Source organism: Lynx canadensis, chromosome A2, assembly GCF_007474595.2.
Source record: "Lynx canadensis isolate LIC74 chromosome A2, mLynCan4.pri.v2, whole genome shotgun sequence".
Classification (NCBI taxonomy): Eukaryota; Metazoa; Chordata; class Mammalia; order Carnivora; family Felidae; genus Lynx; species Lynx canadensis.
Genome location: NC_044304.2, coordinates 126,437,284 through 126,463,754, shown reverse-complemented (window position 1 = coordinate 126,463,754; position 26,471 = coordinate 126,437,284). Strand labels below are relative to the sequence as shown.

Below are 26,471 nucleotides of genomic sequence, written 5' to 3'. Positions count from 1 at the left end.
ACCTGAGTCAAAATCAAGAGTCGGACACTTAACCGACTGAGCCACCCAGGCACCCTGATTATTTGACTTTTAATGCTTGTGGCAAGTAAACAAAATGTCACCAAATACTAACCTGGGACCTGCTGCATGCCAAGCCGTGTGATAGGGGCTAATGACACAGAGGTGAAGAAGATGGAAAGAATCAGGTCTTCAGAGGGCTTCAGGCCTTGGGGGGAAATGCAGACCAGCAAATTCCAGAGCTGCTGTGATGCATACACACTCCCCACACCCAAGGAAAGAAGGAATTCAAGCAGTTTGGTCCTAACAATGAGGAGTGTGCTAGCAGCAGAAAGAGCACACGCAAAGGCTCACAAGTAAGAGGGTTCAGCATTCTGGGAAGTTTAGTGTGGCTGAACTAGATGGTAAGTGGGAGCAAGGTGGAGAAGGTACGAGAAGAGTCTAGGAAGGTGCATAAGAGCCAGATCTCAAAGGCCCTTGAAGCCACATTAAGGAATTCAGAGTTTATCCTGAAGGCAACAGGAAGCCACCAAAGGGTTTTTAACTGAGAAATAGTAGCAGTCTTATTTGAATTTTAGAAAAATCACTCTGATTTCAATAGCAGGATGGATTGGATTGGGAGGAAAACAGGAAAGGAGACCAGCTAGTTGTTTATCTTCTAGTGAAAGTGTCCTAAGCTACAAGAGTACAACGGGGAAGAAAAGAAAAGGACAAATGCAGAAGTTATCTGGAATTAACAGTGGACGTGTATTTTTCTCACACCCTTCCCACCCTGTGGACTTTACAGCCAGCTCCTGAAGAGACCACCCTCCAGAGCCAGCGTCCCACCTGGCTGGGCTTTACTCAGGGCTGTTCAGGCATCCCTGCATCTGGAAAGACTGCCTCACTGACTTCACCCCTCTAATGCAGATCTTCCCTAGATGGTCAAAGCCAGTTTTTGAAGACTCTTCTGGAAGAGTCTGTCCCCCTAAGAAATTTCTGGTGCCTCTGGTTCTTCTGCACCATACCCCCAACCCCTAATGGTTATGGCGAACTTGTAATTTGTTGTCCCAACCTGAGAGAAGAGGGATCATGACTGATAATTATATGAGGACAATGGGCATTGACCTAGATTGGTCCAGACAAATTGGGATGTATGACCACCCAACTGATAGCATGAGAGCCATGTATGAAACTGACACCTTGAGTCAAGAGCAAGTGCCCAGAGGGGCATTTCCAGCCCCTAAGTTATCTCTATTTAAAGTAATTTTGGACCTTGAATCAGATCTGAGTTTGAGTCCTAGCTTAGCCACTTATCCTTTCTGAAATTAATTTCCTCATCTAAAAAATATAAATAATGATGACTATCTCATCAGAAATTTGGGATAGTTTTATAATAGGATATTAAAAATCGGGCTATTTATTTCTACCTAAGTTTCAACTGAGGCCCCAACTATTCCCACTTTCCACAGGACATACAAAAGAAGGGAGTGAAAATCATTTCTGCAACCTGTAGCTTAAGGCCCAACCTCGGAGGTCTATGAGTTGAGGCAGGGAATGGCTGGCGTCAGCATGGCAGTGGAGCTCAGCTCTCCCCTTGGGGGAAGGGTGAACATGTTTTCCCCTCAGTGTAGGTGACCACTAGCAGACTCAGATAGCTGTCTCCAGAGACTGGGGTCACAGGGGCTGGTGTCTGACACTCTCGTGAATAATGTAAGCATGGTGACTGAGGCAACAGGATAGAAAGAGTATGTGTCCTGGGGCAAGGATGTGGACCCCAGGAAGGGAGAGCCAGCCTGGATAATTAAAAATCCTGGAGAAGATCGCCTGCAGATGACTTCACTGTGGAGGGTAACCTCCAGATGACCAGGGCCTGGAGCATGAAATCTAAAAGACTAGATGGGGTTAGGAGAGTGCACTAGCTGCCTGGGAGGTTAGTCCCATGTTCCCAGCAGGGCCTCTCAGAGCCCTCGTTATAGGGAGCCAGCTTTGGACATCTGCCCAGCCAGAAGAATCATATCTGATTGTACCTCTTCTCCCTCTGCCCACCACCCTCTGTGGTCAGAAGGTTCAGCCATGAATTATTCATTAATTCATTTGACAATAACAATAAGAAATACATCAATATAAATGGCATATTTTTATGACATAACTTTATTTTCCAAAACAAACAACAAAATAAGTTAGAAGAGTAGTTTTCTTTCCCATTTTTGTGAATCTCTTTGATATCTGCCTATAGACAGCTGGATCCCTATATCTGCTTCCCTCTTCAATCTGTTTTAATATATATGGATGTAGCCTCTTGAAAACTACCCTGTACCCTCATGAGTGAAATAAAAGTGAAAGTGAAAAAGGCAAATCAAGTCTCAGTATTATGATAAAAATAGTGTGCTCATGAACTCCTGGTGAGGGTCTCAAAGGTCCCCAGTGATCCCCCCAGACCATATTTTGAGAACCATTGTCACAGTTTTCCTACTGCTTCTAATGTCCAAATTTTGAGGATTTACAAAAGAAAGATGTGGTTGTGGAGTACTGCAGTGGTTTTCCAAATTCTTTACATCTATAAATGCCAGGAAAGAGGTACTCTAAGATAAAATGTTTTAGGGTAAAATGGGAATCCTTCAGCATAGTGTGGACTAGCCTCTCAACCCAAGATTTCCAGAGCATATTAGAATGTGTGAGATTCCCCAAGAGAGTGTCCACTGAGAATGCACCCTCTGCCCATGGGTCTAACTATTTGAGAGTCTTTTAGTAACGTCACCACAAAGGAAGAAAGCGCCCAAACTTTTGGCTAATTCAGCAGATGGAGCCTTGGGTTTCTAGTCAGCGTCAGAGTCAACATTTAGCAGGGACCAATCAGGAAAATAAAAGCATTCCAACCGAAGGGATTTAATACAGGAGACTGGCTACACTGGAGTTGCATTTCATACACACCTGATTACATAGGTATTAGAACTCAAAGGCAGTTTCTGAAGAGATTAATCATTGCTGACACCAAGGCTAGGGAACAAAAAGGAAGATGGGATTTTACCAGAAGCTAGAGGAAGGCGTGTGACTGATGCTTGAATCTCAAGGTTCCTCGGGTAAGGAACTGTGGCATACACCCAGCTGTGTGTCCTCACTCAGGGTTCAACAGTCAACCAAACCCTTCAGGACCCCACGTTTTTGGTGCCCTGGGTTTCTCTCCTGTGCCAAGGAATACATCATATCATCTGGAAAGAGAGGGAAGTGCTGTAGAAACCCAATTACTCATTGTTTCATAATTCTGCCCTTTATGAGACTTCAACATTTCTTGGCCTTTGCTTCCCTAAAAGCAGAAAACACTGCTGCAAATACATCACCCCATCCCAACTGTGCCTATGGAAAGGAATCCACAGTGGTGGGTATCTTTCCTGCCACAGCCTCTTCTTCTCCGCCCTTCTTGCCATCCTCTAGTTAAGCAGTGTGGCACCCGAGAGGCCTGTTTACAGCTAATTAGATTAGGAGTGTGTTCATCTGGAAAGATATTTGTAGTTCAATAAAGAGAGTGTGAAGAATCACCCTACTGGTTCCGCAGAAACAAAGGTTCTGAGCCTCATTCGGCTGAGGGCAGAAAGCTGGTTTTTCCCCTCCTCCCTCCTTAAACAACCCTAGCTTCTCTCCGAGGTCTCCTAGTAGTCAGATCCGGAATAAGCTTCCCGTGCCACAGGAAAGATCTCAACTTAGGAAGATTGCAAAGAAAAACGAGTGGATTTGAAAATACTTTCGTGCTTTTTTTTTTTTCTTTCAAAGGAAAAACATTCACTGCTTGAGATGTTTTGTTGAGAACGGAAGGGAGGCAGAGAGATCATCAAGGCCAGCATTAGATGCTGCCCTCCTGCCTCTTCCCCATCTGTTCGAAAATTATTTCCAAAATATTAAATGCTGCATTTCACTGAACCAGAATTGCATGACGGGTTGGGGCTGGGGGAAAGAGGAGGGAGAAGAGATTCTGAAATACAATTTCCCAAATGTTTATGTTGCTAGCGAAGGCTGTTGCCTGTACTATTATAAAATCTTAGCACGACCCCCGGCAGGCTGTTGTCTGTAGGGTAAGTAGGCGCAGATTGAATTTCGTGCTGTGTCAAGGACAAAATGAATCCTTAATCTGGCTGCAGAAAATGCATATTCACCCAAGAGCAAAGCGGCTCCAGTCTTTCAAGCCCACATGTGCTTCATTGGACTCTTTGAGATGAGTGTGTAGATCAAGTTTGGTTGACCTTTATTAGCCCACAGACCGCACAGGCAAGTATCAAAGCTCTCACCCTGACTCTCCCTAACCTGCCCTGCTTCCTGCTCTCTGGATTTAACAGCGAGCCCAAAGCTTCCATTAAGCATAAAGGCTGATTTTCATGGTGCACATAAAATATGGAAATTCTACCTCGGCTAGATTCATGTCGACTCCAGAAATACTTAAGAATTAGAGTACTTTATTATTATTATTTTTTCAAGATGAGGAAAGACTGTAGTTCAGTAAAATTGGACAAAATTGTATTTTCTGCTCCTCAGACATCTTGCCGGCTAGTAGATTAAAGATGCTAAGCAGTGAGAAGAGAAGCCTCAATTCTAGTTACACTTCATTTATTCTGCCTGAAAAAGAGAGTTGTATTCACCATGGTGAATCCTTTTCTCCAGCAGCTATCAGGCCACAAGAGACAGAATGTTCTATTCCCATTCTCTGTTCATGGGCACAGGCCAGACGGGCTCTTGCCTTGAGGCCGGATCAATGTAATGCCCTTTTCTTCCCACTCAAGGTGAGCGTTTGGGGCTCTTACCTGCCAGCAAAGTAGGATGCTGTTGCAGGCTCATTCTTCTGAAAACATGTGTGATCTTAGCCCTCACTGCCTTCTGCAAGAATTAAAAAGACAAACACCCGGTGTTATGAAAAACTATAAGAGGAAATTATTTTAAGCACCGTACTTCTGAAAGGCATTTATAATTACTCAGCCCATATGCCTGCTCTCCCAGCACATTAGATGGAGATTTGCTCAGAGAGAGGCAGCATGAGTCGGTAAACACCTGTGTGATCCAGCGTGCTACGAAGACTAGATGTAATTTCTTGCCCTCTAGTTAATTATATTTACCACTTTGCTTTGCTGTCCCTCAAGTTCCTCAACCATAAACTGGGTCTCAGGAAACTGACTCATCATAGGAAAAACATTTAGAGTCTTGAATCAGTTGGGATGTGGAAAGAGGAAAACCCTGGCATTTAGAAATAATTTTGGATGACTGGAATTGATTGCTACACTCCAGTCATTCATTAGTTCATTCAGCTAATTCCCTCCATGCCATTCCTTGGGGTAAAAAGAATGGAGATCACCCAGCCTCACCCTTGCCAAATGCCTGGCTTCTGAGTGATTTCCTAGGGATTTTCTATTCAAGGCAATGGCTCACAGATTGGTCAGATTGGCTAAGCCATAATTCCTAGAAGAAAACCAAGGGGAGCATTCTGAAAGAGAAGGTCCAAAGATTCCAGGGAGAGAAATTGAGGACAGCAACACTGAGCCAATAATTAAAAGACTGATTGGTAAAGACCCCGAGCAAAAATAGACCAATAAGGAGCAAAAAGTTCATGTTTGCATGTTGGTAACATATTTGAGAGCCAGAAAGAATAGCAGGTGGGTCAGCCTTTCTTAAAAGACTAGTAATTAATCAAGCAGGGTATAGGTTCAGCTGCTGTAACAAAGAATCGCCAAATTAAGTGACTTAAGATGAAAATGTGGTTTCCTTTCATATAATAATCCAGAGGGAAGCAGTCCAGGGCTGGCAGGATAGTTCGGCCATCCTCAACATGGAGCTTCCACCTCTGGGTTCACGGTGGCTGCTCCTGCTTTGTTCACCTCCCTCCTGTAGGAAGGAAAAAGGACCAAGTGAGGACACACACATCCTCTGGAAGTATTTGACACAGAGGTGGCACGTGTTACTCTCTCACACACCTCATTGTCCAGAACTCAGTCACATGCTCACACTAGGCTGTAACCGAGGCTGGGAAGTACAGCCATGTGCCCAGCTAACACTGTGGGAGTTCTATTATTGAAGGCACAGAAAATAGATAAGGGTGAACAACTCAGGCCATAGACGTGAAAAGCCGGCTCTAACCTCAAGGAGCTTAAAGTCTAGTTGGAAAGATAGATAAACTCACAATTATAATAATTACATTAAGCAAATATTACCATATGTTTACCAAATGCCAGGCATTGTACTTAGTATTATCTCATTTAATACTGAAATGAGGGACCCCTGGGCAGCTTAGTCAGGTAAGTGTCTGACTTTTGATTTCAGCTCAGGTTATGATTCCAGGGTTGTGGGATCAAGCCCTACATTAGCATGGAGGCTGCTTAAGATTCTCTCTCTCTGTCTCTCTCTCTCTCACTCTTGCCCCCCACCACCCCATTCCCATGCTGGCACTCTGTCTCTCTCTCTCTAAAAAAAAAAAAAAGCACTGAAATGACCCCATTATTATGTGTGTTTTATAGATGAAGAAATGAAGACTTAGGATAACTAACTTACCCAAGATAATGCAGTTAAACATGGAGCCCAGACACAAACTGAATACATTGGAGCCTAGAGCAGAAGTCAGCAAACTATGACCCTTGAACTTAATGTGGCCCCTCCCTTTTTTTGGTAAATAAAGTTTCAATGAAACACAGCATGCACATTCATTTACATATTGTCAGTGGCTGCTTTTCCACTACAATGGCAGAACTGAGTAGTCACAACAGAGACCAAAGCCCCTTTATACTAAAAAGTTGGCCTACTCCACCCTAGTGCTGGCATGTTAGGTGTAATTAGCTAAGCATGCACAGGGTGTGATGAGAGTGAGAAGAGCACCTCACAAAGGAAGGAGGGCCAAAGGAGTCAGGATTTAGCTAATGCTTGACCAATGAGTAGCAATTGATAAGTAAAGACCGCAGAGTAGGAAGAAGAGCTTGTGACAGGCCTGAAGGTCTGAGTGGCCCACAGGTAGTTGAGTGGGATGTGAGAAGAAGTTGGGGCAGTGGGTGGTGCCATGTGGAGGATGACTTTGAATAGCTACTGTAGCCCAAAGAGCAGTGTTTCCCAAACCGGGCCAGTCACTACAGCCATTTAGGGCACTTATTAAAAATAAATTCTAAGACCCCACCACAAATCTACCCAAACAGGATCCATATCTTAACAAAGCTCCCCAACAAGATTCTAGAATAGACTGCTGAAGATGGTGGGGGGAGTGTGAGAAGGCAGGGACCCTGGCCAGAGGCTGTGGCAGTAACCCAGGACCATCACATGTGCAAGTTAGAAGGATAGAATCAGCGAGGTTTTGTGATAGCTTCTTGGTATAAGGTGGAAGAGGGGAGAGGAAGAAAATGAGATCATTTTTGATGAGCTAGATAGTGGGGAGTGACAGCCCAGTTCTGGCCTGGTCATTAGGTGCCCCGTGATGGCTTCCCCTGTAGCTTGGCTGTGGACTTTGGGCTTCTAGAGTCTAATGTTTGATGTTACCTCTCAAAAAATGAAAACTACCCCACCCCAGACAAATAGCAGCTTGAATGCTTCAAAAAAATGACCAAACCTTTACAAATGAAGGTATCTGAAGAGTGAAATTTTATGATATGCGTGCCTTGTTGCCTGTTCCTGGCCCTTAGAATAGTTATTTTTTCTGTTTGTGAAAAAATGTGTTCCACTGGCTCCATGAAAGAAAAGGTTGTGATTTTTTCTGCATAGCAGCAGGACACTTTAAACTCTTGTTTTCTCAGTTTTATGAATTTGGATACAGTTCTTCAATCACTCTAGAAATAATGATGGAAGGACTTGAATTTTGTGGAAGAAATCCAACTGCACAATGCATTTTCATTTTGTGTGGGGCGATTAGATAAATGCATCCCTCAACTCATTCATCGAATAAATAAATGATGGGGTTAGACCTTAAATAATAAATAAAAGAAAAGGGGAATGAAAGAGACTAAGAGGAGCTGACAAGGTGAAAAAATAGATAAATAAAAAGAGCTATATTCTGGCAAAATGATGAAAGATTGTTGCCTGCCATTCTGTCCTCTTTATATCTACTGGTCACATTTTGCTAGAAATCTTTATTTGACTTTCTTCACTGCCCCATAAGGCTTTGGACTGGCATAGGGTCAAAGATGAAATGCTATACGTTTTTTACCTGAAAACTACTTATTTAGCTCTTGCTAAAGTTTAAATGTGCCTTCAATAGGTATCATCCCAGGAGCTGAGCAGTTGTTACTGGTCATAACAATAGATAGAGCAATACAGAACTGGCATATATGCTCCTTGGGTTTGTTACAGGCAGAGTTTGTTGGTCTTCCTTGTATGTAATAGGATGGATTCAGCTGTGGAATTTTGTATATGGTATTGCCAGTGCTTAAACTCTTTCCCCTGCCCCTTTTTGTCTGGCTCCCTCTCAGTAACCTCACAGGATTCACATGGGATAACATTTCTTACAAGATTCCTTTTCAAACCCCCACATATGAGACAGTTGTCCTTTCTATCACTCTGGACTTCCCTACCACTACCACTAAGAGCTAACTTTCATTGAACACTTATAATTCTTTTCAGACCACCCGATGAGATAGGTGCTGTTATTAGACCATCATATAGACAAAGAAACTGAGATACAGAAGAGTTAAAGAAAGTCTTCAAGGTACCCAGCTGGGAAATGTTTATTTTCTAGACTGTGAGCTCCACAAAGGAGGAACTTACTACTGCTTGGTACAGTGGTAAACAGAGTGCCTAGCACAGGATGGCATTTGATGTGTTTCTCTCTCTCTCCCTGTCTGTCTCCTCTCTCTTCTCTCTCTCTCTCTCTCTCTCTCTCTCTCTCTCTCTCTCTCTCTCTGTTTAATGAATTATAGGGCCACCAGGACCTCAATAGGAGACTCGTTTCACTGCATACAGGATTCTAAGGTTTATGAATCAAACTCAGAGTTTAATTACATTCTTGAAATTGTCTATATCAAAGTATTAGCTTATGTGAATGATACTGCCTGACTAAGTCTGAGATTGAGAGGCAGAAACCAGAGGAAATGTACTTCCCCTGCTCTCCCAGACCTTCATCTGCCAGCTGCACTAGAAGATAAACCTCCAGATAGGTAGTGGTTCTCTGAGTCTGCCTTTCCCCAGCAGATGTGAGGACAGAACAGACCCTGGGAATATGTGAGTGGGGTGTGTATGTATGTGTCTGTGTAGGCTCACATATCATTTCAGTATGTATCCCAAAAATATTCATTCTGTGCTCTTCATAAGGTATGCTTGGCTTCCACATAAGGGAAACAGAGAGGAAAAGATGGCAGCCACTCCTGGATTATCTGTAGATTTCTGAACCTTTTACCCAAAGTAGTATCTGAGAGACCATCCTCTCAGTAGACACCCAGGAAGCCTCATTTTCAACAACTAGCCAATCCAGCTTAACCAAGTTTGTGATTCCATGAGATTTGGCAGCTTAAGGGGAAAGCAAGGACCAGATACAAGGGGTTACTGAAAGCTGAGGTTCTTCTGGCCTGCTCCAAGCCTCTCCCTTCCTAATCCCACCAGAACCTGTGTTCAAATCTGAGCCCCACTACGTACCAGCTCTGTGACCTTGGCAAGTCACCCAAACTCCCTCTGAGTTCTGTTTGCCACAGTTTTCCTGAGTCCCACATGGCCCAGTTTCTGCACAGAAAATACAGAGTCCTCTGTGGCCTGGGACCAGTGACAAGAGGTGCCACCATAAAATGGGCTTTTTCTAGTATCTCCAAGTAGGTTGAGGCGTGCTCATTTAACTTACTGCTGTTCATCTGAGGCTTGGATGCTTGTTCCTTTTCTAAAAGGTAGTATCCAGCATCTGAGACATGGTAGTTGCTCAAACAGTGTTTGCGGAAGGGACCGAAGAAGGAAGGAAGAAGACTAGCCCCTGCCTCACAGAGTTGTTTGATGAAGTTACACAGTGTGTACGAGTTTTCCGTCTCAGTGCCTGGCACATAGGGGGAATTCATTATTAGTCCTTTCTCTCCTCTGGCCTAAAACGCAGTTACCTGGCAAATGTAGCACATTCAAGCATCATGAAGGAATATACATTCATTTGTAGGATTTATTCACATATCAAAGCCTAAAGGAAAGGGACCAGAGCAAGAAAGTTTGTGCAAAGGACAAGGAGGGCCCTTGAAGTTTCATGACTTGGTATTTCTATAAGTAAATGCACTAAGGTAGAGGCGGGAGATAGGAGGGGGGGGAGGGTGGATGATGAGACTGAGTCCCAGGCAGTGGCCTGAGAAGGCAGGAGGTCATAGAGCAGGCCTGTGAGATTGAAAGGTGTAGAAATACAACAGATGAACATAGGGGAAGAGAAGGAAAAATAAGAAAAACCAAGAGGGAAGCAAACTGTAAGAGACTCTTAAATACAGAGAACAAACTGGGAGTTGCTGGAGGGGAGGTGGGGGGGGATGGGCTAAGTGGGAGATGGGCATTTAGGAGGGCACTTGTTGAATGAGCACTGGCTGTCATCTGTGAGAGATGCATTACTGGGTTCTACTTCTGGAGCCAAGATGACACTGTATGTTAATTAACTTGAATTTAAATAAGTAAATTTAGAATTTTTTCAAAGGAGGGGGAAAAAGGCATAAAGCAGGAGGACAGCCTCATCTAGGCCACCTGCAGGACAGATGAAATAGTGGCAGACCAAGAGGGCTGGGAGGCTCGTGGTCCCAAAGCTAAACAGTGATCTCTGATTCCTAGGCCTTGAGATTCTTGCTCCATTATCAAAAGACCAACCTAACAGCTATTTTCCTCTTTGAGTAAAACAACAAAACCTGTCTGCTTTGAGAGTTTAGTTCCTGATAAATAAATTTTAAAAAACTTATTTAACTGATGATATTTTTCATATCTTTTTCCAACAGAAGTTAGCTGCAGATTCCTCCAAGTGACTTTGTATTATTTGAAAATAAACAACTTAGATCTAACCCAGTTAACAGTACTATAGAAGGGAATACACTGTACAATTTGTCCATGGCACTGTCGGATAGAGAGGGCTCAAATGGAAACAGTGAAATAAAGGCTCCAAGAATATTCCCTTTATCATTGGAAGATTGGCAGACCCAAATGAACTTCTGGTTGATGCCATTATTCTCTGTCACTTCATATGGTTTTAAGAAACCCAAATAGAAGTTGCTTATTGAAGTTAGGGCTTAAAATATTCCCAAATCCAAAGTTTTATATTTACTGAATATGCATTAAAAATGAGAACCAGTGGGCTTTCTCAATTCATGGAAATACACACACACACACACACACACACACACACACACGAGTAATGTTAAAATATTACACAAAAATGGTATATACATGTCAATTATGACATAAAACATTGTGTATCATTGATAAAATCAGAAGAAAATCTGAAGCAATGAGGCAGTTGACTTATCACTCATTGAGTTTCTGATGCTCTTTACAAATTTGGCAAATTTTTCTTAGTAAACATTAAGTCTTTCTACATATGTACATTTAAGGTACATTTAAGGTACAAGTTTTCTGAGAACATAAATGCTCAAGAGGAATAAGCAGGAGTTGATGAGGGAGATCCTAATTTGCATCTTTCCTGCCTTAAATGCCTGAAATATCTTGGGTATAATGTTGCGTGAATAAGGCTTTTAGTGTTTAATGTGATATGACTTAAACATTCTCTTTTTGCTAGGGTCTATAAAACCTTTGCTATTAATGGCCATTACTTCTCATTTTTATCTACCAAATTTACTAAGGAAGAAAAAGTATGTTGGGGCTTCTATTTGTCTGCTCAAATGTTTTCTATTATCTGCAATAAAATTCATTCCTCTTAAACCTGGGACAATCCACTTGGAAGGGACACTATATAATCCACCCAAACATGATTCTTTACACAGTGTGGGGCTTCTACTTGTCAAGCTGCTCCCCTCACTGTCCTTTGACCCTCCCAACATTCCTGTTAAAGAGAGTAATATTCTACAGCCATCGGAGATACCAAAACTGACACAAAGGTAAAGCCCCTGGTTTTGCACAGCCAAGAATAGTAAAACTTCACCAGAACACCGTAAATGAAGTCTGAAACATTTAACCAGGAAAGCACAAATGCATGCTATTTCAAGGTTAATTGAGTGACCAGGACAAACCTATGCAGCTGACCTTCCTGGGCTTTCCAGGACTTCGGCTGTGAGATACAAAGCCACCCTGGTCCCCGCTGTGATTCAGCATCAGCTGCCATCTGCTCCAGCTTAAATCCTGGTGGGGATGATTCCAGGACTGGTTGGGGCTTTTTTCAAGAGCAGCAAGAAGTCCAGGATTCTCCCAGATATTTGAGATCTGAAGGGATTGATCCAGAGAGACTGAATTGAGAGACCCCACTACCCAAGACAAGGCTGCCGGCCATTTTCTCCTCTGTCCTAACTGTCTCTCAACATCTGCTCTCCCCCCCCCCCCTCACTGGGAAGATAAACACTTTATCACCCACCCCTGACTGAGAATGGGGCTGGATAGACTATGGAACCCATTTCCAATGTGTCATATCCAAACCGTGGAGTTTCACTGTCTTTGTAGAGCCAGACACAGAAGTAGAGCTTCTGCATTTTTAGAGTAAAGCCTTTCCCTACTTGGCTGGCACGCTTCAGAACTGCCATCCCCTCCGTTACTGCTCCAGGCTGCAGAGAGCATCAGGCACACGTCCCTGCCAGCAGGGTTCCTGTCTAACTCCCTATGAAAGAGAGAGCAGACCCATCCCAAATCAGAAGCCTAGTTCCGTGCCCAGTTCCCCAAATCTGGGGTTGTCATGATGCAGAGGACTGAGAAAAAGGAGAGAGAGAGAGAGAGTGTGTGGTATCGGGGAGTGTTGTATTGTTCCTTTAACTCTCAATATGCTCTATAGGCTACTGACTCACTTAACACAGCTCACGTATTCTGTCTACATATCACAAGCCACCTGCTTATTCACTATCTCTGCCTAACAAGTCTTATGAGTTTCATCCATTCTGTTTACTTTTCTTGTCTTCTCTGGAAGAATTGAATATTCTCAAATCCTACAGCAAACACACATTGTAAACAGAAAGACCTAGGGAAAAAATAAGATTAAAAAAAAAAAAACAGAGAAGACACTTGATTTATAGTGGCAGGAGGAACAGAAACCAAAACAGAGAGTATCTGACTCACAATAATGGTGGAGTTTTGAGCAGAAAGTGGCGGGTGCCTCCTGCTAAGGGGTGACAAAGTGCCAGTCACTGGAACTGCATGGTGCTTCAAGATTCATCAGGAGCCTCTTTTCCATTGCCTGTTTCTGCTCCTTAGATAGAGATAAACCATAATTGACACATTATTATTATTTTATTAATACATAATTATTATAATTATTAATGATAATACATTATTTTGTTGCTAACCAGCATAGTTAATCCCAAGAAGCCATCCTTTCCGGTCACCTCTCTTCCACTTCCTGCCCCCACTGTGCTGAAAATCACCCTTGGGAGAAGAATAAGGATGGGGTCCTTGGGATTGACATGTGGAAGGAGAAAGCTCACAGAGCCAAGGAAAACAGGGCAAGACACCACAGGACAACTGCTATATGTGAACTTATTTGTTTGTTACATGACTTATTTTGAGAAGTAAATGAACACAGTAGAAGGTCGTATCTTGGACCTCTGAATAAGAATGATAAGAACTGCAAGCAAATTGTCCAGTTCAGACCATGCCATAGTTTCCTTGGACCACTGCAACAAAGTATCACACACTGAATGGCTTTAATGTTCACACAGTTCTGGAGGCTGAAAATCTGAGATCAAGGTGTCAGCAGGATGTTTCCTTCTGACAGATCCGAGAAAGAATCTGTTCCATGCCTCTCTTCTAGCTTCCAGTGATCACTGGCGATCCTTGGTGCTCCTTGACTTGTTCTTTGACTCCAGTTTCTGCCTCCATCGTTACATGGTCTTGCCCCTGTGTCTCTGTGTCTCTTCTTCTTCTTCTTGTGAAGAGACCAGTCATAGTGCATTAGGGACACATCCTATTTCAGTATGACCTCATCTTAACTAATTGCATCTGCAATGGCCCCCTATTACAAATAAGGTCACATTCTGAAATGTCGAGGGTTAGGCCTTTCACATGCCTTTTTGGAGGACACAATTCAACCCATTACAGTCCACAGTTGAGAAATAAATTTTATTTTATTTTGAGTACTCATTCTCTATATGATGGTAGGAACCATCACACCCTGACACTAGGAAAACTACTTGAGTTTTGAGGTTTTCCAAGTTTAAGGAATGACGGTAGATTCACAACCATTGGCAACCCTATTCTGAACACATATATAATGTTCATCTACAGATAGCTTTAGGTATAGATATAGATGATATAGATATAGATAGACATAGGCATAGATACAGATATGATATAGATGTCGATAGGTAGCTCACAAGGTGTTAACAGTGGTTACCTCACAATGATTATCTCTTAAGGGGAAGTGATGAGAGACTTTCTATATTGTAAATTATTATATATTTGAGTTCTATAACAAATAAGTATACTTTGTAATCAGAAAAAAATAATAATGATACATTTTCAAGTGGTTGATGAGAGAGAAGTGTGGCTTTTCCTTCCCTCATAGCCTCCACATTTAGGTTCTCTTTAGGAGACAGGATAAGGATCATCATAAGTAAGGAAGCAAGCAGGGGAAGGGCCATATGCAATTTGAAAACTTGTATTCTGTGCCACAATTGCTTTGATAGGATTTGCCTTTAGACATTATCCTTAGTTTATTTTTCATTTTAAAATAAACATTAAAGGAGGACCCAAGGTTTTCATGTTTATCCAAAGGAGGCATAGGTTTTCAATGGTGAGAAGCCCAAGGGCACATGAAGGAGAAGACACTATGTACCTGAGATAACTGCTTCCTGCAGCCAGGCATTGAGGCTTCCTGTCAGCCAGGGCAAAAAGGAAGCATTGGATTTCAGAGTGTGTATCCAAACTGAGATCCCCTGGTAAAATACAGGACACCCAGTTAAATTTGAACTTCAGATGCATAACAAACTTTTTAAGTATAAACATGTTCCAAACATTGCACAGGACACACTTATGCCAAAAATTATTCTTTGTTTACCTGAAATTCAATCTTTTTGTACTCATTTTTTTAAATTGTGATACAATACTTGCAACATAAAATTTATAATCTTACCCACCTTTAAGTATACAGTTCATTAGTGTTAAGTATATCACGTTGCTGTGAAACCAATCTCCGACACTTTTTCATCTTGCAAAACTACAACTCTGTACCCATTAAATGGCAGCTCCTCATTCTACATCCACTCCCAGCCCCTGGCAACCACCTTTCTACTTTCTGTGTCTATGAATTTGACAGCTGTAAATACCTTCTATAAGTGGAATTATGCAGTATTTATCTTTTTATGAAACTGATTTATTTCACTTAGCATAATGTCCTTAGGTTTCACCCATGTTTTAGCATGGGTCAGAAATCTCCTTCTTCTTGAAGACTGAATAATATTCCATTGTATATAGACACCACATTTTGGGGGTTTTTTTGTGGGGTTTTTTGTTTGTTTTAATTTTTTTCATGTTTATTTATTATTAAGAGACAGAGCGTGAACAGGGAAGGGGCAGAGAGAGAGGGAGACACAGAATCTGAAGCAGGCTCCAGGCTCTGAGTTGTCAGCACAGAGCCTGACACGGGCTCAAACTCACAAACCGCAGGATCGTGACCTGAGCTGAAGTTGGACGCTTAACCGACTGAGCCACTCAGGCGCCCCGGTTTTGTTTTTTTTTTTTTTTTTTTTTTTTGAAGACTATTTTTTTTTTAATTTTTTTTTTCAACGTTTATTTATTTTTGGGACAGAGAGAGACAGAGCATGAACGGGGGAGGGGCAGAGAGAGAGGGAGACACAGAATCGGAAACAGGCTCCAGGCTCCGAGCCATCAGCCCAGAGCCTGACGCGGGGCTCGAACTCACGGACCGCGAGATCGTGACCTGGCTGAAGTCGGACGCTTAACCGACTGCGCCACCCAGGCGCCCCGAAGACTATTTATTTTTGAGACAGAGAGACAGAGCAGGGGAATGGCAGAAAGAGAGAGGGGACAACACAGAATCTGAAGCAGGCTCCAGGCTCTGAGCTTTCAGCTCAGAGCCCTACATGGGGCCCAGAATCCATGAACCGTGAGATCATGAATTGAAGTCAGATGCTTAACCAACGGCACCCCATACATTTTGTGTATTGAAACTCAAATTTAACTGGGCATCCTCTATTTTTATTTGCTAAATTTGGCAACCCTATTCTGAAAACATCAGTCTAGATAAGCTTTTTCTAGAAATTAGACCAGAGTAGAGGTTTATCCCAGAGGACATTTATAAAAGGAATAATAAGGGGACATAGCTGGCAATGTTTTTTCTCTATGATTTTGCACAAGCCATAGAAACATGGTTCAAATGAATCCTGGTTTTGTCAACACTCTGTGTCAGGAGTTCTTGAACCCGAGACTGTGTAAGAGATACAGGTTGTATGTGAACCCCTTGAAATCATAGGCCGTGTTGAATATATGTGCATCTTTGTGAGGAAAGAAACCAAAATTAGATTCTCAAAGGTGCCTGAGACTCCCAAGGAGGTCAGGAGACACTATCTTATTGACTGAGGACATGGCTTTGAACTCAGGGAAGGCATTCTTGCTGGGGGCTTGGGTATTATTATTGTTTGGGCAGTTGATTTCCTGAATATCTAAAATAAATATGGAGAAAATCTCAGCAAATTTAAAAGAGTGGAAAGTTTACCCATCTACTGAAGCATCCCTTTCAAATGAGGGATGAGTATAAGCTGCCACGCATTTTGCATCTTTCACAGAAGCTGAATGGAAGCCAGTTCATGAGTGATGCTGATCTTTGTGAAGTCCCTGATGATAGAGTGGCATACGCTTTATATACCAAAGCTCTTAAAGAAATAGATTAAGAAAAAGAGAGTGAGAAAGACAGAAAACGCCGCCTAGGCAATGGATAATGTTACTACCTGTAAAAAACAAATGACCATTTTTATAATCACCACTTTATGTTTTCTTTAGAAATCCTTCATCAATTTACCAACAGCTCTTACCAATGAGCTCAACTGGCCCCAAATCTCTGGTGCTACTGGGTTTCTGGACTCCATTAGTGGGTATGTATGTTTGAGTACCTTTAAACATTTCAACGTATCTGTGTAAGGAAAGAACAAGAGATGGGGCTTGCTCCCAAGATGTTGAAACGAGAATTATTAGGAATTGCTTCTAGAACATGAGTAACATACAAGAAACCTACCACTGACATAGAGTCCACTATGCAGGGGGATGTAATGCAAATTGAATTTTATCAGTGTTCACAAGGAGGGAATATTCTCATTGCAGGGGCTGTAGAGTTGACCTCTAGTGGATAAGACATAAACACATCACTGACTTTTTCTCATTCAAGGGACAAGAAAGTTTACTTGATTATTTACTCTCAGAAATTAATATCCATAAAGGTAATGGCTAAAATTAGTAGACAAGTCTCAAGGTCCTGGAATCACCCTGGCTTCAATGCTCTCGATTTGAAGGTAGAGACAATGTATGGCAAATCTGAGTGACACACAAACCCAATTTGCTATGTGTGATTAGATGTTGACTCAGAGCCTGGGGGCAGCCATTCATAGGTTAGCACCCCATTTTTTTATTTAATGGAGGACATTATATACCATAAATAAATTATTCGATTATTACCTTATTGTCTTCACTCATTCATCTAAAAATACTTACTAAACACTTACTACCTAATCAGGAATATATGCTACAGATGTTTCAAAGGTAAATAGGGTTTGACCTGTCTCTGCAACCAATTAAAATCAAATAGGGCAGAATAGACAAATGTACAAATAATGATAATACAAGAAAGATGTGCCACAAGACAACTCTCAACACAGAGCTACAGATTCATTGAAGAAATAATTCATAGAATTAGTCAATAGCCTCTTCCTTTTGGGGTGTCAGGCCAGGGGCCCAAACCCTAAAGGATTTACAAGATTGGTGTAATGAAAGAGGTAGAGAAAAAACAGGAAATGATAACCAATCTTCAGGAAAGGGCATTGATAATAATGTAGGAATCATCTGTGAATATAAGGAAAGCAAAAGGGATGCATTTTCAAGTTTAGGTGTAGGTTTTCAAGTTTAATCACGTGAAAAATGAGGTTAGTGTAATAATGTTAATAGTATCAGTGATAGGGAGAGCATGAAGTAACCTTCATGAGACATTCACTGTATGCAAATCACTACCCTGAGTGTTATGTAGAGATTTTTCTCATTTCATCTCTTTGTGAGGGAGCTGGCATTAATTTCTGCATTTCACAGTTGAGGAATCTAAGGGTTACATAGACAGGTTAAGAAACTTGACCAGGGACCCACATTAATGTGAAATGGTGGGATCTGTCATCATGGAACACATACCAGAGAGTAATTTGGTGAGCAGGGGTCCTCCTGGTCCCCAATGCCCAAACTTTATGATTTTTTTTTTCATTCTACCTGCAGGAATGTTGCTCTCTGTAGTCTTTGTCACTTTGAGAGAATAGCGATGGGATGGAGAAATGACTAAGAATCAAAGAAGCCCTCTCCATGGGGAGACATGGCATGCATTGTTTCAAAGGTCAATCAGGGGCTCCCTTTCTATGGGCCCCATACTCCCGGTGGTCTGGGGCCCCCTGAGCACCAGGCTTAGCCTCTCTTTCTTCAGCTGCACTTGCTATTGTTTTTGTCACCTGGAACACATCCAGAGATAGCCAAGCTGAAGCAGCTTTCTGGAAAAAGACTCTTACCTATCTCCCCACTGTCAACACTGAAAGTGAGAAAAAAAATTTAACTGGCCTCCACCAATCCAGTACAAAAACACCTGGAGATTTCTCTAAATTAAAGCTTTTATGACAAGAACAAAGGAATACATTATGAATGAGAAATGGATATAGTTTATTACACTTTTAATGGAAGTTTAACTTTATGTTGAACCCTATAAAATTCAGCCACCTTTTGACCTAAAGCTTCACAAGGTTGCCATTGAGGAAATACCAGTCTGATGTTTAAAACAATTGCCAATGGGGCGCCTGGGTGGCTCAGTCGGTTGAGCGACCGACTTCAGCTCAGGTCATGATCTCATGGTTTGTGTGTTCAAGCCCCCGTGTCAGGCTCTGTGCTGACAGCTCAGAGCCTGGAGCCTGCTTCGGATTCTGTGTCTCCCTCTCTCTCTTCCCCTCCCCCACCCATGCTCTGTCTCTCTCTGTCTCAGAAATAAACATTTAAAAAAATAAAATAAAAAATAAAACAATTGCCAAGTAGTTTAAATCTTCCTTGGAGTCATCCAAAGAGTGAAAGAAGAATCCACTCAGCAGGGCCCAGTTGAAGGGAAAACTGGTTTCCTTATCTCTTCCACTTATAGCTCACACTCACCAACAGTTGCCCCACATCTCCTACATCTAATTTTCCCAAAAACTCTGCCCCAAAATAGCTCCTGCTCCCAAGCAGGCTGTTCAGTTGTTTTTAGATTTTAGTGAGGGGGTGACAGGGGGAGCCAATGTCCTTCTGTGTCTCTTCTGTCCTCAGACTAGGGGTTTGCTCCCTTCTCAGTGTGAAATCCCACTAGCCCTCCAGTCCCATGGCTGCATCCACCACCATCCTATCAGAGCCCAGCAGCAGACAGATGTCCATAGGAGAAAGGCAGTGGGGAGAAAGGGAGAGGAGAGTTGCCAGTCTTTAGCCACTCATGGTTTATAATCCTTATAAGGGCTGTGCAGAGACATTCTAACACCATCTCATAAAGGAGGTGACTGGCTAGGTGTGCGTTAGGTGAAAGTCATCCCTATCCTAAGCTAGTTGGTGCTGACTTAGCACCTTCTTGTATCAGGCTCTGTGTTGCCATTTACAAAACTTCCATCTGGTTCTGCAACTTACTCATCACTGACTCCAGGTACTGTCCTTATCTGTTGTGTTTCTAAGGATGTGCGCAGCACAGCTGGTGTGCTGTAGGGTCACATACCCTGCAAGGGCTTTTCTCTCTATGTGTTTGTGGGGCCCCAGGCTATCTAGTCGTTTCTCTCCAAGAGCTCTTTCTGCCACCTGTTTGTGTGTACTATGCCTGTGTTCTTTGCCACCCAGCTGGAATGGGGGAAATATATTCAGTTCCTTTTGACAGAAAAGGAAATTCTCTGAAATCTGAGTTGTAGCAGATTCCGCCAGTAAACAGACACATAGCAGCATGATAGTCATGTGTGTGTCACCATTCAAGACATCCCTCCCAGCAGTAGGTCCTATTAAACCATTTCTATAATCTCATGCAAATTATATACTGCAGATAATCTAGGCTGGGCCAATCCCCTTCTTAAAAGAACAAAGATTTATAAAGTGTGTAAAAAATATTAGAGAGATTAGAAGATTAGATTAGAGATTAGAAGATCCTCTTCTGCTGGAATCAGGAGAATGAAAAGAATATTGACCCAGAAAGCAACATGTATGAACGACATGGGCAGCTTCCACAGGCATTTTGAGCAAATGTCCTTCTGAGTCCAAATGCTTATCAAAATGGGATAGAATTTATGGATTTCTCTCTTCAACTGGATCTGTAGATAGTGCTTCTTATTATCTGTGATCAGCATCATGCTTTGGGTATTAACAATGTTCTTTAGAAAATGTACCTTTGAAAGCAAAGGATGCATGGTGCCTGGGTAGCTCAGTCAGTTGGGCATTAGACTCTTGGTTTCGGCTCAGATAATGATCTCACAGTTTCGTAAGTTCTAGCCCCACATCTGGCTCTGCATTGGCTCTCTATCATCTCTCTCTGCCCCTCCCCTGTTTGTGCTCTCTGTCTCTCTCAAAATAAATAAATAAACTTAAAAAAGAAAGAAAGGAAAGAAAGAAAGAAAGAAAGAAAGAAAGAAAGAAAGAAAGAAAGAAAGAAAGAAAGAGAAAGAAAGCAAAAAGATGTTGCTTGGGAGAGAAAATGGTTACTTTCCTTTTCTTTTTCCAACATACCCTCCTCCCTCAAAATTTAATATTTTTTATGAGGTAAATGTAACTAATTGAAATTACATGCATGCATTAAAAGACAAATACAACCCCTTACTTTCACAAATCTTTACATCCTTCAGTTGATTTGACGTTAACAAAAATCTGTTCTCTTGACTCTTAGGCTCGAGAAAATTCAAAAAGCAATATCGTTTAAAACCATGTGTTTTATTTTGTTTTCCCAATGTGATTCTGAAAGTAATTGAGTGGTTCAAAGACAAAAAAAAAAAAAAAAAAACGAAAACAAAACAAAAACCCATCCTATGAGGTTGGTAGCATGGGAGCTGGGAGCCCAATAGCCAACATTAGAGAAGGGAACTATAATTGTAAGTGAGAAGAAATGGGTATTTTTTTAAATTAAAAATAGTACTTCATGTTCAGATCATGTTCAAAAGCAATTAATGTAAGAGAAAAATCCCATTTAAGTTAAAGAACACAAGGCCCAGTAACACATATGGAAGTATGGGAAACAATACCAAAATTCAGGAAGGAAGGACTTCTAGTTAAAGCAATATCTAAAACTCCAGAGCCCTGTGAGTTGGTGTGGTAGAGTAGGAGGAAGACCACCTTTACAGGTACAAGGGTTCTGGTTCTGTATGGCCTTCAGTGGAATATACAGCAGACCTGGACCTCATTTATATGTTGAAGTTGAGTTGCACCTAGCAATCTCTGAAGTTCTCCCCAGTATTAAAGTTTAGTGGCTTTAGGGCAACGTGTTATTGAAGTCCACATCCTACCTTCCTGATGCTGCTTGGTTTAGAAACATTGGAGGAAGCTGTTGAGAAATTATGCTCCTGCTTCTCCCCACCAAATATGCTTTTCTCCACCCCTTAACTGACCGTGCCTTCAGATAAGACTTGGCTAATTTTATGGGTCAGAGCCTGAAATTTTCTAGGAACCATGTTTCTCTAGGGCCAGGGTCGTTGTGCCATAAAGTTTGAGCATCTGCATCATAAGCCCTGCACTGTGTGGTGCTGGCTACTTGACTAGCTACTGGTTTAAGTAGCACTCCATAATTGATTGTCCTTTATGGGTACTATTTCCTCTAAGCAAACCTCAGAAAGAGAACCTGGTAACTCCAAACCCTTAACAAACATAAGCACCTGAACCTAACCACATCTAACGTGAGCATTTATGGTGCCCAAAACCCCTTCTGAAAGTGGGTCCAGGAGATGGTCCAGTCAGTGGAGCTCTGCAGGCCAGGGGTAAATGGTAGAGAAGTCCTTCAAAGCTGGAGAGCAGAGGGAGGAAAAACAGGGCAGCAATCAGAGCTTTAAAAATAAAAGGTGAAGTTAGCCATTAAAAATCATGAAAGCCAAAGGAACCAAAAGCAATTACCGAAGTTACCATATCAAGCTGGAAAGAGAAGAGTGAGATCAGTAGGTCAACATAAGTGGGTGCCAACTACATGGAATTTTGTAGAACAAATGTCGCTCCCTCTGCCACTGGCTTAGATTTGCTATTTGGGGCCAGAAACATAGTACACGCTTAGAAAGAAATAGACAAAGCTACTGTGAAAAGAGACACAGTAATGCTATTCAAGGACATTTAAACACACATCTTTGATGAGCGGTGTCCTAGAATCTGAGTGTTAAAGGTTATCTATTCTCTCCAACCCAATAGACGTTATATGAGAGAACAATTTTGAAAAGCAGTGTATAATTCCAAACCAAGTCACTTGGGGTGTTAAAAACAGAAAATTGGAGAGAAGGGATTTGCAGCTAAGATTTGCTAACCTAATTTCATGTTTTAAAAAAAGACATGTAAGTACTAAACACTAATGGACTTAATAACCTTATTAAATCCATTATTCAAAAATTACATGTGATGTAAGTGCAAATGATTAGTCATCTTATAATTATACTTTGCAAAACAAATCATTAGCCAGAGAGGTGGTCATTTGAAGTTAGGTGAGGCTGATTGGAGTGAAATACAGTCTACATCAGAGATTCTCCAAGTGTGGTCTGTGGACTGCTGGGAGGTGGGTCTCTCAGGCCTTTTCGAGGGATCCACAAGGTAAAAATTACTTTCACAACAGTACCAAAACAGTATTTGCCTTTTGCACTGTGTAGCCATTGGTACTGATGGCACAAAAACATGGTGGGTGAAATTGTTGACATCTGAGCATGAATAAAGGCAGTGGCGCCAAACTATGTTTATAGTCACTGTGATCTTCACCTCTACACAACCCTCATTTTAAAAAATAGCCCGGGGGTGGAGGGCAGCTTCCCCTGAAAAGTTCACCTATTGAGCAGAAGAATTATTAATTTTTTAAAGTATGTCCATGATTTTTAAATAATTTCATCAGATGAAATGGGAGGTATGCATAAAGCACTTGTACTGCGTAAGAAAAAATATGATTTTCTTTTTTTTTTTTTAATTTTTTTTCAACGTTTTTTATTTATTTTTGGGACAGAGCGAGACAGAGCATGAACGGGGGAGGGGCAGAGAGAGAGGGAGACACAGAATCGGAAACAGGCTCCAGGCTCTGGGCCATCAGCCCAGAGCCCGACGCGGGGCTCGAACCCACGGACCGTGAGATCATGACCTGGCTGAAGTCGGACGCTTAACCGACTGCGCCACCCAGGCGCCCCAAAAATATGATTTTCTTAAGAAAAAGCACTTTTGTGAGGGAGTTGAGAGCTGAATTAGTCAGTTTTTCATGGAACACTGGTTTTATTTAAAAGATCTAGGAAATAAATTATAGTTATTCAGATTGGATATGTGGCAGATAGTGTATCTGAAATGAAGGAGCTTCAAGGAAAACAACCGATAGTATTGACCGTTAATCATAAAATTTCAGCTTTCAAAGAAAATTCTGAGTTTTTGAAAACTTGTATTTTCTGTTATGAACTTGACAGCTTCCTAATACCCAAAACTTTTCTGATATGTAGTGCTAGCAACAAGTATGATTTTTCAATATTGTATCATAAAATGTATCAACATTTAAAATATCCACATAACTCAGTGAGCCAATATTTTCTAAATGACCAGTATATGATGTATAAAACCATGCATGGGTAAAAGATCCATTCAAAGTACAAGATAGACCAATGCATTTTGATGTGATGTGGTACAAAAGTTCATTGATATAATTTCAGATTCCACATGACAACTAATCAATCTTTTTTTTTTTCAACGTTTTTTTTTTTTTTTTATTTTTGGGACAGAGAGAGACAGAGCATGAACGGGGGAGGGGCAGAGAGAGAGGGAGACACAGAATCGGAAACAGGCTCCAGGCTCTGAGCCATCAGCCCAGAGCCTGACGCAGGGCTCGAACTCACGGACCGCGAGATCGTAACCTGGCTGAAGTCGGACGCTTAACCGACTGCGCCACCCAGGCGCCCCTCAATCTTTAAAATAATACCACATCTCAAGTTTTTGTATAGAATCAAAGAAGACTGTCCATACTTATCTAAAAAAGTAGAGGTGCCTGGGAGGCTCTGTCGGTTAGGGGTCTGACTTTGGCTCGGGTCATGATGTTGCAGTTCGTGAGTTCAAGTCCAGCCATCAGGCTCTCTGCTATCAGCATGGAGCCCACTTCAGATACTCTGTCCCCTTCTCTCTCTGCCCCTCTGCCATGCACGTGCACGTGTGCACACACTTGTGCTCTCTCTCTCTCAAAAATAAATATAAACATTTTTAAAAAGATATTAAATGTTACTCCCTTTTACAACTAACTGTATGTTGGAGATGAGACTTTCTTCACATAATTCCATCAAAACAACATACCACCACAGATTTAATGCAGAAGCAGAGATGAGAACCCAGACTGTCCTCTATTAAGTCAGGCAGTAAAGAAATTTGAAAAAGTGTAAGACGATGCCATTTTTCCCACTAATTGGAGGAAGGGTTGGAAAATATATATTTTTCAGAAAAAAAATATGTTACTTATGTTAACATGTAATGGGTTTATTATTATTATTATTATTATTTTAAATGAATCAATACTTAAATATTCTTTTAAATTTCTAAGTTTTGATTTCTAACATATAATATTGACAGGTATAATTCACATTTAATTTTCTTTAAAAATCTCTCTGGGTTCCTCAGTAACTTTAAGAGTATAAAATGGTTCTGAGAGCAACAAATTGAGAACTTCTGTTACAGAGAACGAGTGTGAAAAATGTGGCTGTGGACAGAAGCTGGGGGGAGGGGTGCCAACATTTAGAGGTTCAGGAAGAGAAGATAAGGAAGGAATAGTCCTTGGGGTGCCTGGTGGCTTAGTGGGTTAAGGGTGGGATTCTTGATTTCAGCTCAAGTCATGATCTCACTGTTCATGAGTTCAAGCTCCGCATGGGGCTCCACACTGACAGTGCAGAGCCTGCTTGGGATTCTCTCTCTCACTCTCTCTGCTCCTCCCCTGCTCATGCTCTTTCTAAGTAAATAAACCTCTAAATAAATTTTAAAAAGGAAGAAATAGCTCTCAAAGTAGAGAGAAAACTAGAAGGGTTCAGCAGCCTAGAGACCAAGGGAAGAAAGTGTTTCCAAAGGAGAAGTGACTTTCAGCCAAATGCTGCCAGAGGCAGAGGAGGACTGGAACAGAGAAAGAGGACTGTGGGTGCAGGGCGGTGATCAAGGGAGACTGGCCAGAGATGTCTCAGTGGGGGGAGATGGAAACCTGACTGCAGAGAGTAGTTTCCAGGAGGTGATAAGGGAAGTGAGCATCAACAACTTATTTAGTAAGTTCCCTTTGGGACGCCTGGGTGGCTCAATCAGTTAACTGCCTGACTTCAGCTCAGGTCATGATCCCAAGGTTCCTGAGTTCGAGCTTCTCCACCTTCTCCAGTTGGGCTCTGTGCTGACAGTTCAGAGCCTGGAGACTGCTTTGGATTCAGTGTCTTCCTCGCTGTCTGCCCCTCCCCCATTCATGCTCTGTATGTGTGTCTCTCTCTCTTAAAAATAAATAAATATTAAAATAAATAAAAAATTAAAACCTTCCCCATTAAAGGGAGAAGAGAAAAGGGGTGATAGCTTGTGGGGAATCATTTTTAGATGAGAAATCCTACAGTATGCTGTTAGTGAGAGGAAGTTCCAACAGGGAAAGAAAGGTGGATGAAGGAAGGAAGCAAGGAAGGATGGAGAAAGCAAGAAGGGATGGAATGAAGGCTCAGGGCACTGCCCTTTGGGCCAGAAGGACCATCTGTAGAAGCTGTAACTCCTAGCCAAGGACTCTTCCTGCCATATACTGACAAATCTCTCCACCTACAAAACTTCTCCCTTGATGCCACTCATTTCTAAATTTTCACTTTTTAATTTAATTACTCAAATAATGAATATATTTTCATCTTACAAAACATACTGAAGTATATTTATAGTAAAAAGCCAAAGCTTTCCCCCAATTCCACCCCCTTTCCCAGGAGAAAGCCCTATTATCAATTTAGCGTGATTTTGTTCAGATCCCTTCTGTGTGATTACGTGTGTAAATCGGTAAATAAAGAAAT

At 41.7% G+C, this 26,471-nt stretch overlaps 1 protein-coding gene across 1 annotated transcript in view; it reads left to right on the top strand.

Moving 5' to 3' along the window:
- AOAH (acyloxyacyl hydrolase) overlaps positions 1–26,471 on the top strand; it is a 174,391-nt gene that overhangs the window by 87,759 nt on the left and 60,161 nt on the right. The window contains 1 exon segment of the mRNA XM_030308229.1: positions 17,038–17,129. Coding sequence (XP_030164089.1) covers positions 17,038–17,129 — 92 coding nt within the window.